Raw genomic sequence first — 14,491 nt, forward strand, 5'->3', positions numbered from 1 at the left:
GGCCTCTTTCTTGTTAGAATGCTATCTGTCACCCTTGCAAGTGGAATTTTTCTCATTACAATCAGTGCTCTTGGCCAACTTGGTTTTACCTATCCACATAAAGGTGGAAAGTACTTGAGAGAAGACAGGTCTTTTCCATCATCTGAAGTTGATGGTGCACTATATCAGTCGGCGGATGCTGTGAAGGTATGCATGCACCGAGAGGAATGATAATATCATGTCAATCAAATTGAAAATATTTTGGATTCTGTAATAAACTTATCTATAATTAGTTTGTGAACAATTTTCACTGGAGGCTTCCTAAAATGGGAGAATGAGAAGCAGGTTGCATATATAGAAGTTCTCCTACAAGTGTACTCAATAAAGGGTTGTGATGAAATGAAAAATAAAGATTTACCTTTTCGCCTCATCTTACAATGCTTCTTAGTTGGTCTGAGAAAAATATGAATTTGGGACTCTGTTTGTACAGTTGGAAGCATATTTTTGCGTCTCACTTGTCGAAAAGATGAAAGATGCCTTGGATTGGCCGGGTGAGATCAAGATGGAAACAGATGTGGGTGCTTGGACTGGTAAAGTACCAAATTACTTGAGGATGGTAGTTGAAGATTCGTCCAACAGGGAAGACATGTCAACTTTTTCTTCCTCTTCAGAGAAAATTGATGAAGATTTGAAAGCATCAGCACAAGATATCGCTAGTTATCAGGTAACTTGTGTGTAAAATTTTACTTTCATGTGTTTTTTCAGCCACCATTCAATTTGGTTATCTTTCTCCTTCACAATTATTTCTGAGATATTGTGACCACGATTTTAGCCTTTGAGGTAAATAAGGAAAACACATTGAAAATTTAAATTTAATGCATTATTTCCTTGTAATTGAATTCTAGAATTTAAATTTTGAATTCTTTTCTTGATAATATTCCTAATATATTGATAAAATATAATTTAATCAATAAAAAATAAGGACCCACATATTATATCAATCGATCAGACAAGTACCCACATTAAATTATGTACATGACATACAGGTATATGTACCTGGTATATAAAATAGGATAGCCGCACGGCTATACAATTTTTTCGAATTTTTAAAAAAATAGTACAGCCGTTCGGCTATACTCTTTTTTTGCATTTAAAAATAGTATGGCTTTACCTCTTTGACACGTGGGCTTAGGCCTCTTTGACACGTGGGCTTAGGCCATGGGCCGGCCTTTTTATATATATAATAGCGGCTATACTTATTTTTTGAATTTAAAAAAAATAGTATAGCCATGCGGCTATACTCCTTTTTTGCATTTAAAAAATAGTATGGCTTTACCTCTTTGAGACGTGGGCCTAGGCCTCTTTGACACGTGGGGTTAGGCCATGGGCTGGCTTTCGGTTTTGATTCCTTTGGCAAGCAGGTATTATATTTAATTTTCTTCAACAGCTATACTTTCTAAAATCTATTTCCTTATTTTTTTTTTGGGTATTTCATTATTTAATTATTTATATACCTAGTCCACTTAGAAAAACTTCATTGACTTTCCTGATCTATTTCCCTGTTTGCCTTTCACCCAAACCTTCCTAAGGCAACGAGGTTAACAAAACCACAAACTATATATACACAGTTATTAATGGTTCGTCAGCTAAATATATTTTTTTGTTAACCTAAAGCACCTCTCTATAAGCACACTAACAAGATGAAGAGAAAAGCTTCAGAAGTAACAATGGAGCAGAAAGAAGCGAAGGTGTATAAAAACAGAAGGTATGTGAGCTTCTCAAAGAGGCGCAGCGGCCTGTTTAGCAAGGGTAAAGACTTCTGCAAAAAGTTTGAAGCAGAAATTGGCATTGTTGTGCTCTCTGAAGCAGGCAGGCCTTACTGGTCCCCGGACAACACTTCCCTCGACCGTCCTCGACCGCTTCATGCAATCAGACCAGGCACCTACTAACGCCATTGATTTCAAGGTTAGACTGCAGAAGAAGAGGAAGAGAGAGGAACCTGATAATGAGGTTCAGGGACAGCTTGCGGAGGAGGTGAAGTCATGTCGAACAGTTAAGGACATGTTTTCGTTGAGAGACAAATACTTGGTGCTTCTTCAGGACCATACTAACAAGAGGATGAAAGGTTCACATGTTTTGGAGAAGGGTGAGGCAAAATGTGTCTCTACCTCACCATCAAACCTAAGTTTTGAGGATAGTGTTTGGGTGGAACCAATTTCAAGGCATAAAGACATATGTTCTAGTTCAACCCTAAAGCTTGATAGTCAACATGATCACCGTCTTGGGAACAACAATGGTGTCTGCGGCGGCCACGATGACGGGTGGTTTTGGGATGAGATTTTGAAAGATGGTTACACACAAGGTGTTCTGAAACCAATATCAAAATCCGAAGACGTTTTGTATGATTCAACCATAAATTTCGAGAGTGATCGTAATGTGTTTGATACTCATCATGGTAACATCAATGGGGGAGAGGGATCTTCTTGGTGCAAAGATTGGGAGGATGGTAAAGCGCAATGTGCCTTGATGCAACCAATTTCGAAATCCGAAGAGGTCTTGCATAATTCAACCCAAAATTTGGAGAGTAATCGTAATGTTTTTACTGATCAACATGGCAACAACAATGACGATTATGGAACTTGTCGGGATAGAATTTTGGAATATGATAAGACTCATCAACTAGCAAATTCTGAAGACGTCTTGTTTACTTCAACCCCAAATTTTGAGTGTGATCGTCTTAACAAGAAAAACGATGGTGGCGACAACAACATATCTTTCTGGGACAAAATTTTGGAAGAGGGTAAATCGGAATGTGTCTCTTTCCAACCAATATCAGAATCCGAAGACTTCTTGTATAATCCAAGCCTAAATTTCGAGAGTGATAATCGTGGGTTTGATCATTATCAAGGTGACAACAATAGTGGTGAGGAACTTTGTTGGAATGAAGAATGGGAACATGGTAAGGTAGAGTGTGTCAAGACACAACCGATATCGAAATCTGAGGACATCTGGGCTAACACAACCCCAAATTTTGAGAACAATCATGATCATGTTCATGGTGGTAACAACATTAAGGACGACGAGGGATGTTTGTTGGATTTGGACAAAACAAGGGAAGTGATTAAGGAAACTAATCATCCTTTGCGGGATCCAATTGAGCACTACTTGGTCTGGCCGGGAGATGATAATACTAATAATTATAATTATGAGGTTGATGGTGTTTCTGCCTTGAGGGGTATGCTTGGGTCGACATTAGATTTCGCACAACAAAATCCCAATCCTAATCCCAACCCGAATCCCAATAACTATTACAGTTCCTTAGAAAACCTTTGTAATGAAGATACAACTTTTGATTATTTATTATGAAGTTAGCACTATTTAAATTATTTATAATTATAAGTTGCTTATTTTTTTGTAGTGTTTTTTCTTTTTTGGGGTCAGATATGAGAAGTAACTTCTAATCGTTTCCCGGAAAGAAAAACTGAAGGAGAAACTTTTCATCACATGATCAATCAGAATTGTAATATGTCCTAGGAAAACGTTTAATTGAATCAATTGTGCTCTGCTACACACACACACACACACACACAAACAAACAAACAAACTTCGAATCAACATCAGGAAATGTGGATAGGTTATCTTCGTCATAAGATCCGTAATCACTATATATATGTATAAACCAATGTTTGAAAATGCGAAACGTAAGCCTTTTGAACATTAATTTAATTTAATTAAAAAAATTATAAATAATATAATATAGATCAATTGTACTACTAATTGTTTTTAAGCCAAAATATTCTATCAAATGTAAGTATTAATTGTCATTCAAGCATAATAATCAATCCCAAAACATAAAATATATTCAACATCAAAAGAAAAACTCAATTCATACATCCCACTCCTCATCCCAAAAATAGTATGGCTTTACCTCTTTGACACGTGGGCTCAGGCCATGGTCCGGCCTTTATATATATATATATATATATATAGATATACTATTTATTTGAATTTGAAAAAAAAAAAGTATAGCCATTCGGCTATACTCCTTTTTTGCATTTAAAAAATAGTATGGCTTTACCTCTTTGACACGTGGGCTTAGGCCATGGCCGACCTTTTTATATATATAATAGTATCGCCGCACGGCTATACTATTTGTTTGAATTTTTAAAAAATAGTATAGCCGTTCGGCTATACTCCATCTTTGCATTTAAAAAATAGTATGGCTTCGGCCTCTTTGACACGTGGGCTTAGGCCATGGGCCGGCCTTATTTTATAAATAATAGTATAGCCGCACGGCTATACTATTTATTTGAATTTTAAAAAAATAGTATAGCCGTTTGGCTATACTTTTTTTTTGCATTTAAAAAATAGTATGGCTTAGGCCTCTTTGACACGTGGGCTTAGGCCATGGGCCGGCCTTTTTAAATACATAATAGTATAGCCGCACGGCTATACTATTTATTTGAATTTAAAAAAAAAAAGTATAGTCGTTCGGCTATACTCCTTTTTTGCATTTAAAAAATAGTATGGCTTTACCTCTTTGACACGTGGGCTTAGGCCTCTTTGGCACGAGGGCTTAGGCCATGGGCCGGCCTTTATATATATATATATATATATATATATATAATAGTATAGCCGAACGGCTATACTATTTATTTGAATTTTAAAAAAATAGTGTACTCCTTTTTTTCATTTAAAAAATAGTATGGCTTTAACTCTTTGACACGTGGGCCTAGGCCTCTTTGATACATGGGCTTAGGCCATGGGTCGGCCATTTTATATATATAATAGTATAGCCGCACGGCTATACCATTTATTTGAATTTTTAAAAGAAAGTATAGCCGCTCGGCTATACTACTTTTTTGCATCTAAAAAATACTATCGGTTTACCTCTTTGACACGTGGGCTTAGGCCATGGGCCAGCCTTTTTTATAAATAATAGTATAGCCGCACGGCTATACTATTTATTTGAATTTAAAAAAAAAAGTATAGCCATTCGGCTATACTCCTTTTTTGCATTTAAAAAATAGTATGGCTTAGGCCTCTTTGACACGTGGGCTTAGGCCATGGGCCGGCCTTTTTTATATATATAATAGTATAGCCGCACGGCTATACTATTTATTTGAATTTTAAAAAAAAGTATAGCCGCTCGGCTATACTCTTTTTTTGCATTTAAAAAATAGTATGGCTTAGGCCTCTTTGACACGTATGTATTTTTTTTGATACTATTTATTTATTTTAAAAATAGTATTTAGCCGACTTACGTGGGCATTTAAAAATTATGGGACCTGGCTTAGGCCATGGGGCTTTTTATATGTATAATAACAGCCCACGGCTATACTATTTAATTGAATTTATAAAACATAGTACAGCTATTGGCTATACTCCTTTTTTGCATTTAAAAAATAGTATGGCTTTACTCCTTGACACGTGGGTTTAGGCCTCTTTGACACGTGGACTTAGGCCATGGGCCGGCCTTTTTATATATATAATAGTATACTACCCTCGTGTACTCAATTAAATAAAAAACTAAAAAAACTACGTATAGCCGAGCGGTTTATGAAATCATTTTTTTAAAAAGGACCAGTATATGTAGAAATGTCTTATAGGTTACATCTTTAGGATGCTGGTTATCAGCGCAAGATATCGCTAGTTATAGCACTCTTTTTCTTCCTCTTCAGAGAAAATTGATGAAGACTTGAAAGCATCAGCACAAGATATCGCTAGTTATCCGGTAACTTGTGTGTAAAAGTTTACTTTCATGTGTTTTTTCAGCCACCATTCAATTTGGTTATCTTTCTCCTTCACAATTATTTCTAAGATACTGTGACCACCTATATGGAGAAATGTCTTATAGGTTACATATTTAGGATGCTGGTGTACCATATCATTGCCATCATGTGGTATTTGGGAAAATCATGATCATGTAGCTCTCGGCTTATTACTCTATTGTTGATTATCCTCCTTGTACCTTTTCAATGTTTTTAACATTTCTGCATACTCTTTGGAAAAATTTAGGTGGTTCTGTCAACCGATGGTAAGATAGTGGGCTTCCAACCTTTGGGCAGTGTGGCTGTTAACCATTGGGCTGCCAATCCCTTAGCAAAAGAATTATATAGAGGGCGAAAACTTTCACCTGGTAAGTGCTAGCTGTTTTTTGTAATCTATTATTATTGTGTAATTAGCTGCCACTAACCTTTGAGATTGTCTCAAATAGGTTTAACAGAACCGGTTCTTAAGGTCCAGCGTCCAAATGAGGTTGCTGTCATAGAGTTGTTGATGTCAGTAAATTCAGATGCCTGTTTTGCTTTGGCCAGGCCAGTTCGATAATTATCGTCTGGTAATTGCGCATAAGGATGAGCATGCACATCTTGGTGATGCCACTGGCACTACATGTGGTTTGGCACCTGAAGTGTGGAGTTTTAGATCTTGGAGCATCTTTGAGATATATCGAGCGGAGCAAACCAGAAGGTTCACCCCCCTTTGAGATATTGGAAGATGCACCCTGTGGGTTGTGGTTTGTTACCTTTGAGTCACTTTTGTGGATGTGGCTTGATATACAACTTACTCGTCAAGAAAAATTTAGTTGTGTATCATTATCTTAGAAAAGGAAGAGTCAATGTTCAGTTCCTTCTCAATATATGTCTACGAACTTGAAGAAAAAAAAAAAAATTTGATTAAGAAGATCGTTTGTCATACACATAACAAAAGAAATTGGGGTGAGAATTAAAGTATTGTCTGTTTGTCAAAGAAGAAGACCCTTGATTAAGCTCAATAATAATAAAACTCAATTATAAGATTGGCAAAATTATACAAGTGTGCGTCTGTGTGTGAATTAAAGCAATCAGGGGGCCTTTAAAGTTACACACAGAAAATTCATTGAAGCAGTTGATGCAGCTTCTGTTCAAAGCTATCTAAGCAAGAGTTCTCGAGCCCTTTGCCAGTGAAAAACTCCCTCCACTTAGCATGGTTGGTCCTCACCTCCTTGGCTACCTCACTCTCATCATCCATCACAGTTTTCACAGCCTTGCAGACACCCTCCATTGTAAACACCCCATCTTCATCTCTTTTCTCAACCTCCACTCCCACTTTCAAATCCCTGCTCATCATTCTTGCATTGATGATCTGATCTCCCACATTTGGCAGAAGCACCAATCGGCACTCATTCATCAGAGCCTCCGATAAAGACCCCGAACCGCAGTGGGTCACAAAGCACCCCACAGAAGGGTGCTTCAATATCAATGGCTGCTGAACCCAACCCCCATGAACAATTCCTCTTCCTTGCACCCTCTCTTCAAACCCTTCTGGCAATGCTGCCTCAATCGATTCGACTCCCATGGGTGGCTTCAGGGCGGTGAAGAACGGCAGACCGGTAAGCTCAAAACCCAATAGCAATTCCTGGAACTGAGCCTTGTTCAGAATGCATTCACTGCCAAACGCGCAGTATATCACTGTTTTGGCTTCGAACCCATCAAACCATTTTGCCCATTTCTCATCTAACTCTGTAGTTGGGGACTCTGGCACCACCGGCCCTGCAAGAATCACTGGCTTTCCAAACTGGGTTTCAACATAATCACAATAAGGCCCTTCCATTTCTCTGCAAGTTTTGAAAGCAATGGCATCACAGTTGCTAAAAGAGCCCATTTGGCGTTCCAGGAATGTAACCCCACGCCCATACTCCATCAATGTGGCGCCTACCAGCGCTCGAGCTTCGTGGGTTTGTAGCTTGATTGATGATGCAGGGAAAGATGGTGGAGGCTCCATAAGATCAGCTTCTGTCAATGATTTTTCGAAAAGTTTTCTTTCCGGGCTTATCAGAAACCCAACAGTTGCAGGACTAATTGTGCAGTAATGCACAGACTTGATGCCTATATCCAGCTTATGCAACAACTCGGGCAGCCAATGTGTGAAGTCGAAGAAAACAAAGTTGGGCCTGAGCTCACAAAGTGCTTGTTCAATGGCAGGGCGTGTGAGGTCGATGGCGGTCACGAGGAGAGAGTGCAAGGGGAAAGGAACGTCGGCTGTGGTTTCGGTGCCAGGAGGAAGGCCGTCGACATGTGGGACGTCGATTGGGATGAAGGAAATGCGATGAGAGTGGAGATTAAAAGCCTCCAACTTTTGTTGTACTTTGGATGGTGAAAAGAAGGAGATTCTGTGGCCTCTTTGGGCAAGTTTGTTGGAGATGTGCAGAAATGAGGTCAGGTGCCCCATGGCAAACCAAGGGTACATGGCAATGTGAAGGGTTTGGTCAGTCATATTTGCAGCAAGTAAATTAGCTGAAATCGAGGAAATCAAATGTTCCTAGAACAGATTGGAAATAATGAGTTTTGTCAAACACAAATCAGGAGCCCTGCTGTTGTAACCAAAGTTTAAAAATAAAATGTTCCTAGAGAGAGAGAGAGAGAGAGAGAGAGAGAGAGAGAGATGAAGATGAATAACGTCAAGCTTGGAAATGAGTCTTGCATGCCTAACAACAAATCACGAACTTCTTGCAGAAATTAACTAAACTGGTGGGTGGACTAGATACTTTGTATTCGATCACAACAAATATGAGGAAGACGTGGTCGTTTTTGGGCGATCCAGCTTTCTTTTCTTTTGTTTTTCTAGTGGGTGGATTAAATGGTGAATTGTTGGTGATGCACATATATATGTTTGCTCCCTAGCTTTGGCTGTTGCATACTATTAGTTTCATAGTAAATCTGTGTGCTTTCATTCAAAATTCCCTCTTGTTCGGGAAAAAAAAAAATTCGACATTTATTGTGTTAATTAAATAGTAGAAAATCTCAGATATGTTATGCATGTGAGGCCGTTATTACAATTGTACTCTTACCTATCAACTTTCTTTTATTTAATAAAGTGGTTCAAAATGAACTCTTTCTTTAATAATAGTGTTAGATAAGATTGAGAGTTGATACCTCTTTTCTTTCTTTCTTTTTTCTTCTAGCTAAACGTATAATGGTTTTGGCAAGGCAAAAATTGCAAAAATTTGGGATTTTTAACCGTTTTGCCTCTGAATTATAAGGCATTTCGAACTTACTCCCTGAATTATTTCGTCTGCCAATTTAGTCCTTCTATTCGTTTAAAATAGTCTATATGGGACATGTCGTTAGATTTCTGGATATTTCATCCATGTTTCCGTCTAAATGGACACGTGAGGGGCATGCGATTCGAAAGTAATGTCACATCCCGAGATCGGCTCCGCCGAAGCACGATATTATCCGCTTTGGGCCCCACTCTCTGCCCTCACGATTTTGTTTTTGGGAACTCACGAGCAACTTCTCAGTAGGTCACCCATCTTGGGATTGCTCTAGCCCTAACTCGCTTAATTTCGGAGTTCCCATGACTCTGAAACCAGTGAGCTCCCAAAAGGTCTCGTGCTAGATGAAGGCGGGCATGTACAAATAAGGGACATCACCCCCTCTACGTTGGTCGATGTGGGATGTTACAATCCACCCCCTTTAGGGGCCCGAAGTCCTCATCGACACACTCACACCACACGGCAGAGTGGCTCTGTTACTAAATTGTCACATCCCGAGATTGGCTCCGCCGTAGCACGATATTGTCTGCTTTGAGCCCCCCTCTCTGCCCTCACAGTTTTGTTTCTAGGAACTCACGAGCAACTTCTCAGTGGGTCACCATTCTTGGGATTGCTTTAGCCCAAACTTGCTTAACTTCGGAATTCCCATGACTCTGAAACCAGTGAGCTCCCAAAAAACCTCGTGCTAGATGGAGATGGGCATATACATATAAAGCACATCACCCCATATTCGTTAGTCAATATGGGATGTTACAGGTAATGTGGATAAAATCCTCATAAAACTAACAATAGGCCCCATATTGGCTATTTTAAACAAACACAATAAATAAATCGATAGACGAAATAATTCAGAAGGGTAAATTCGAATTGCCTTATAATTTATGGAGCAAAACCGCATTTTACCCTTCTTTTTTTGGGCGTTACAACTTCTTGTACACTTCAAATTTTGCGGGTGGATTGCAAAGTGGTGGACCAGATGGATTTAACTTTTATGGAATTGGGTCCTTGTTAGTCAGCCCATAATAATAATGGGCTACAAATTGAGTTCCAAATAATTGGGTCCTTGTTTACTCGGTCTTTTAAAATTTAAAGGGGTATTACAGTCAATTGATCACTAGACCCATAGCATAGGAGAGTCAATAAAACCGAAGCCTTCACAAAAAAGGATTTCCCTCCACAACACGGCTCTCACAACTTCTTTGATCTTTCCCGGGACGACTAGGGTTTTTAGAAATCGCAGTGAAATATAATCGAATCCTAGTGCCCACATATAATCAACCAAGATTTTTGGATTGTTTTATATAATCGAAAACTGATTCTCAATTTGATCGCCTTTGAACCCAAATTTGCAGCTTCTGCTTCATCTTCTTTTTTGTATTCAAAAGATGGGAAGGGGAAAGTTCAAGGGCAAGCCCAACGGTCAACGCCAGTTCTCCACTCCCGAAGATCTTCGTAAGCCAAACAATTCTTAATTTTCTCTCTTTCTTATTTACAGATTTTTTTGTTTGGTTTCAAAACTAGTTAGTTGAATTATTTTGTTTTCCCTCCCACTTTCTGGTGTTTCTCGGTAACCAAACAGAGGATTAAGGCCTGCTGGCTCGTTAGATATTGTGTGATTGGGGTGTGTTTTGCAGCTACTAATCGAAAAATTCTATTGTTGTTGTTTGATCAATTTGTTTCAGGTTCTATTTTATGAGTGATTGCATTGATTCGAATGTTCATTGTTGGTTTGTTTGATATTGCAATTAGGAGATCATGCAAACGAATTTACATTGTTATTATTGGTTAAAATAGGGAAGAAAAAAAAAAGATGTTGTGAAGTTTTGGGAGATTGAATATTTTGGCTATGTGTTCTATGTAACTGCAAGTTAAAATTATGCTATATTGGCTGAATAACCCATAAAATAATTATAGTTTATTGGTCCCGTAAATAAGAAATTAAAACAATTTCAGGCGTGGTGTTTCACTATTGGTTGTCGATATTGAGTTATTGACTCGCTTTAAATGAGATTTCAGTTAATAGTGTTATGAGCAAAAAGATACCAATAGAACTTGTAAAAGGTGAGCAAATTTGATTCCCATCTTCCTTTTACTATTGCGATGGAAGGGAAGGTGGCATGATGTGAGATAAAGAAGTATGGGCAAGACATCGATCTCTTATGGCCTACTACATGTTGTCAAAAGCTCTCTGTGTGAGTTAGAGAGATGGAGGGAGAATGAGTGTTTGTTAGTAGTGCCTATAAATTTGTAGTAGGAATTTCTGTTTAGATTGGTATAGTTCTCATGTGCGTTCTAATATACATTTGCAGTTGCTGGTACCTCTACTCGTCCTCGCACTTTTTCAAAGGTATGTCTGGCTGCCTCTCTCTCACAAATTATATGGTGATACAAAATTATCGATTTTTCGGAGTAAGCAAGTTATTTTGTTTGTTTCTATCAGAAAGAAGCTGAACATGATGAAGTTGAAGAAGAAATTTTAGAAAGTTCAGAAGAGGAGTCTGGAGATGAATCGGAAGGACAAGATGAAGTGAGTAAACATATACTGCTATATATGTAGAAGGTTTTTTCTTCTTGTTGTTTTATACTTTTTAAATGTGTAAGTAATAATGTGAAATCACTTGTCATGTTGTCCAATAATTTGCAGAAGAAGAAGGGAATTCAAGGTATTATTGAGATTGAAAATCCTAATTTGGTAAAGCCAAAGACCTTGAAAGTTAAAGACATTGATGTAAGTTTTGCAAATTTCTTTGAACTTAGTTCTGATAGTGAATTTTATGACGAAGTAATATTTGTCTTATTTATTTATGTATTTTTTACAGATTGGAAAAACAACTGAACTCTCAAGGCGTGAAAGGTTTGTTGGGTGAAACTTGAGTTGTATGAATATCTTTTTGATCTTAATCAGTTTTATACATCCTCAATTTTTGTGCTTTTGTTTTCAGAGAAGAGATAGAGAAACAGAGAGCCCGTGAGAGATATATGAGGTTGCAAGAACAAGGAAAAACTGAGGAAGCAAGGAAAGATTTAGGTAAGTGTCATTGATTAGTGTTAGTCAGGACACTGATGTTAGCTGACTGATGTGTCACGTAAGGATTGGCTTGCCTTGTAATATCTGTCATGAAGTTAGAATCTCTGTGTAACATTCGTAATTTTTGTTACCTGGCCTATATTTTGTTTCACATAATTAATGGCTAATGCTCAAAACTCTTGTTAGCTGAGTTCTTTAGAGCAAAAACAATAGCTGAGTTCTTTATAGTTTCAAAAAATTTCTTGATCTCCTCTTCTTGTTTATGCAGAGCGTTTAGCCCTTATAAGAGAACAAAGGGCCGAAGCTGCTAAAAAGAGAGAAGAAGAAAGAGCTGGTAATGTTCTGAGTCTGAGACCACCACTAATTTCTTGTTCCTTTTTCCTTTTCTAGATTTACATGATTTGTAATTCTTTACTCAAATTATTTCAGCCAAAGAACAGAAGAAGGTGGCAGCCCGCAAATGATCTGTTTGAAACCAAACAAGTTATCCTGCCGATAGTACCAGAACTATTGTGGTCTCTACACTTTAAAGTATTAGTTTAATCAATTATTGAACACCAGTATTCCAAATTGGTGATTGAGAAAACAATAAACTTTTTCCCATTTTGTTATTTGCTATAGAAATTTACCATATTATTATGTATTCAAAACCATTTAGACTTTTAAACTTGTTAGAATCTTTTATAATCTTTACTGTATAAAAGAGGTTTCATTTATGCTAGAACATGGACTGAGCAATTTACCAATTAGAATGCCTAAGTGAGATTGAAATTATGCTGTTTTATATTTGGATAACAGTATATATTTTGGTAAATTTTCTTTTATGAATCAAATGAAAACTTAAACAAAAAGTGAAAAATGTGGTTTAGGTCGGTTGATAGAGGGAGTGTGTTTCTCGCATTGCACCTCATTTCAAACTCCCTCTTCATAATAAGACTAGTTTATCAAAAAGAAAAATGCAAAACACTGTGGAGGGCCATATGTCAAAACACTGTGAGAGAGCCATATCCCATATGTCTCCTTTAAGACAGGTGGTAGACGAAGGAAATATATACAGCATAACAACATACAGTTCGGCAAAACCAGAAGCACAAAAGAAACTGAGGCACCGAGAGAGAGCTTAAGACGCAGACATGGCTGAACCCAATACACCTCAAAATGTTCCTCCTCCTTCTTCTTCTTCTTCAGCTAAAGTTCCAGCTGACATGAAAAATGGCCGCGCCAACAACACCAACAAAAGTTTCTCGGGCCAAAAGATCCACTACCCGAACCCGCCCGACGCGTCAAACCCTGACCCGGCAACGCTCAGAGAGCAATGGAAGTTCGCCATCAGGCAGTATAGCAAATGGTACTCCCACGCCTGGGGCACCGCCATTCTCGCTGGAGTTTCCTTTTTTGCCCTCGGTTGGGTCATCAAGGGCTCCAATCCTCTGCCCTCTTTTGGCCGCCATGACGATTCTCCTCCTCCTCCCGAAAAAGCCGATGAAGCTCCGCGCTGATCACTCTGTTCTCCGATTCCCAGTGAGTTTGCTTTCTTCTGGGTTTTCAATTTTCGGCTTTCGCTTTTACTTTTTAAAAAGAAACAATTTAAAACAACATTATGGGTTCTCTTGAACTTGAATTTATGTTGGCTTTACTGTGATTACTGGGTTTGGATTTCATTTACTCTTTTCTGCAATTGGAAAAGAAGAAAGTTCCAATTTTGAATAGGTCGGATGGGATTGATGTTATTGGAAAATTCAGGATTTTGAATTGTCTGGTTGTGAAGCATTTAGAGTAAAATGGACTGAAAATCATCTTGTTTATGGTGAGTTTTGTAAAACTTCCTAATGTTTCATGGTCTAACCTTAGTAAATTGGACATTTGCTGTTTCCCCCAGTCACATATAATTGTCCCTGTATGTTGCTTCTGAAACATTTGTCATATTTTCCGTACATATGATCTTGTTGTGTTGCTGATTCGCTATATACTGATGAATGCAGATGCCACATCTCTAGGGTTTAGGGAGGGAGGACAAGCTGGTTCGGTTCACCAGTGTCAAGACTGTTAACTTTCTGTACAGCGAGCCTTACAGTGTTGAAAACAGGGTTTATCAATGTGGCTTGAGCATCCTGGAGAATGTTACCAGATAATTTAGGGCTGTGAATTATATAATCTTGTGAGAATCATTTCATTTGACGATGGTTAAGCAGGTGATAATTGATAAATGTTTACGTCACCAGTTTGGTGTCTGTTTTAGTTTGTTGTAATTAGAGTTCTAATCTTGCTGAACCAAAAGATAAACCCAGTGGACTCGATAAAACACACATATGGTATCGCCTTATTGACGAACTCGATACAAAATCTATTCCTTGTGCATGAAATTTCTAATCAATGCCATATGAAGCTTGCTCAAAGGTTATCTGGTCTGCTATGGAGCTTTGCCGAATAACAAAAATAGCATCTCA

The 14,491-nt window shown here is 38.1% G+C and overlaps 4 protein-coding genes across 4 annotated transcripts; 3 read left to right on the top strand and 1 right to left on the bottom strand.

Annotated features, from left to right (window-relative positions):
• The first annotated feature begins 525 nt into the window (after window positions 1-525).
• Window positions 526-6,588, top strand: LOC117626237. The gene is made up of 3 exons (XM_034357899.1): window positions 526-703; window positions 5,998-6,118; window positions 6,197-6,588. The coding sequence occupies exons 1-3, from the start codon at window positions 542-544 to the stop codon at window positions 6,307-6,309; spliced, it is 396 nt and encodes a 131-aa protein (XP_034213790.1). The 5' UTR covers window positions 526-541; the 3' UTR covers window positions 6,310-6,588.
• Window positions 6,589-6,744: 156 nt separating this feature from the next.
• LOC117626272 (cyanidin 3-O-galactoside 2''-O-xylosyltransferase FGGT1-like) lies at window positions 6,745-8,291 on the bottom strand. Its single transcript, XM_034357945.1, has one exon. The coding sequence runs from the start codon at window positions 8,233-8,235 to the stop codon at window positions 6,856-6,858; it is 1,380 nt and encodes a 459-aa protein (XP_034213836.1). The 5' UTR covers window positions 8,236-8,291; the 3' UTR covers window positions 6,745-6,855.
• A 1,871-nt stretch (window positions 8,292-10,162) lies between these two features.
• Window positions 10,163-12,732, top strand: LOC117623972 (28 kDa heat- and acid-stable phosphoprotein-like). Its single transcript, XM_034355044.1, has 8 exons — window positions 10,163-10,468; window positions 11,326-11,363; window positions 11,457-11,543; window positions 11,661-11,744; window positions 11,836-11,870; window positions 11,959-12,044; window positions 12,313-12,378; window positions 12,474-12,732. The coding sequence occupies exons 1-8, from the start codon at window positions 10,402-10,404 to the stop codon at window positions 12,506-12,508; spliced, it is 498 nt and encodes a 165-aa protein (XP_034210935.1). The 5' UTR covers window positions 10,163-10,401; the 3' UTR covers window positions 12,509-12,732.
• A 128-nt stretch (window positions 12,733-12,860) lies between these two features.
• LOC117623973 lies at window positions 12,861-14,282 on the top strand. Its single transcript, XM_034355045.1, has 2 exons — window positions 12,861-13,565; window positions 14,027-14,282. Exon 1 carries the CDS (start codon window positions 13,178-13,180, stop codon window positions 13,541-13,543), a length of 366 nt encoding a protein of 121 aa, XP_034210936.1. The 5' UTR covers window positions 12,861-13,177; the 3' UTR covers window positions 13,544-13,565; window positions 14,027-14,282.
• Window positions 14,283-14,491: the final 209 nt, after the last annotated feature.

This window comes from Prunus dulcis, chromosome 4 (assembly GCF_902201215.1).
Source record: "Prunus dulcis chromosome 4, ALMONDv2, whole genome shotgun sequence".
NCBI lineage: Eukaryota > Viridiplantae > Streptophyta > Magnoliopsida > Rosales > Rosaceae > Prunus > Prunus dulcis.

What these genes read in the sequence shown, in the direction of transcription:
- LOC117626237 (XM_034357899.1), top strand. Translation starts at nt 542, where the DNA reads ATGGAAACAGATGTGGGTGCTTGGACTGGTAAAGTACCAAATTACTTG. An exon ending in AAGATATCGCTAGTTATCAG is followed by an intron (nt 704 to 5,997) that starts GTAACTTGTGTG and finishes GGAAAAATTTAG; the next exon opens with GTGGTTCTGTCAACCGATGG. An exon ending in AGGGCGAAAACTTTCACCTG is followed by an intron (nt 6,119 to 6,196) that starts GTAAGTGCTAGC and finishes TGTCTCAAATAG; the next exon opens with GTTTAACAGAACCGGTTCTT.
- LOC117626272 (XM_034357945.1), bottom strand. Translation starts at nt 8,235, where the DNA reads ATGACTGACCAAACCCTTCACATTGCCATGTACCCTTGGTTTGCCATG.
- LOC117623972 (XM_034355044.1), top strand. Translation starts at nt 10,402, where the DNA reads ATGGGAAGGGGAAAGTTCAAGGGCAAGCCCAACGGTCAACGCCAGTTC. An exon ending in GTCCTCGCACTTTTTCAAAG is followed by an intron (nt 11,364 to 11,456) that starts GTATGTCTGGCT and finishes TGTTTCTATCAG; the next exon opens with AAAGAAGCTGAACATGATGA. An exon ending in TGAAAGTTAAAGACATTGAT is followed by an intron (nt 11,745 to 11,835) that starts GTAAGTTTTGCA and finishes TATTTTTTACAG; the next exon opens with ATTGGAAAAACAACTGAACT.
- LOC117623973 (XM_034355045.1), top strand. Translation starts at nt 13,178, where the DNA reads ATGGCTGAACCCAATACACCTCAAAATGTTCCTCCTCCTTCTTCTTCT.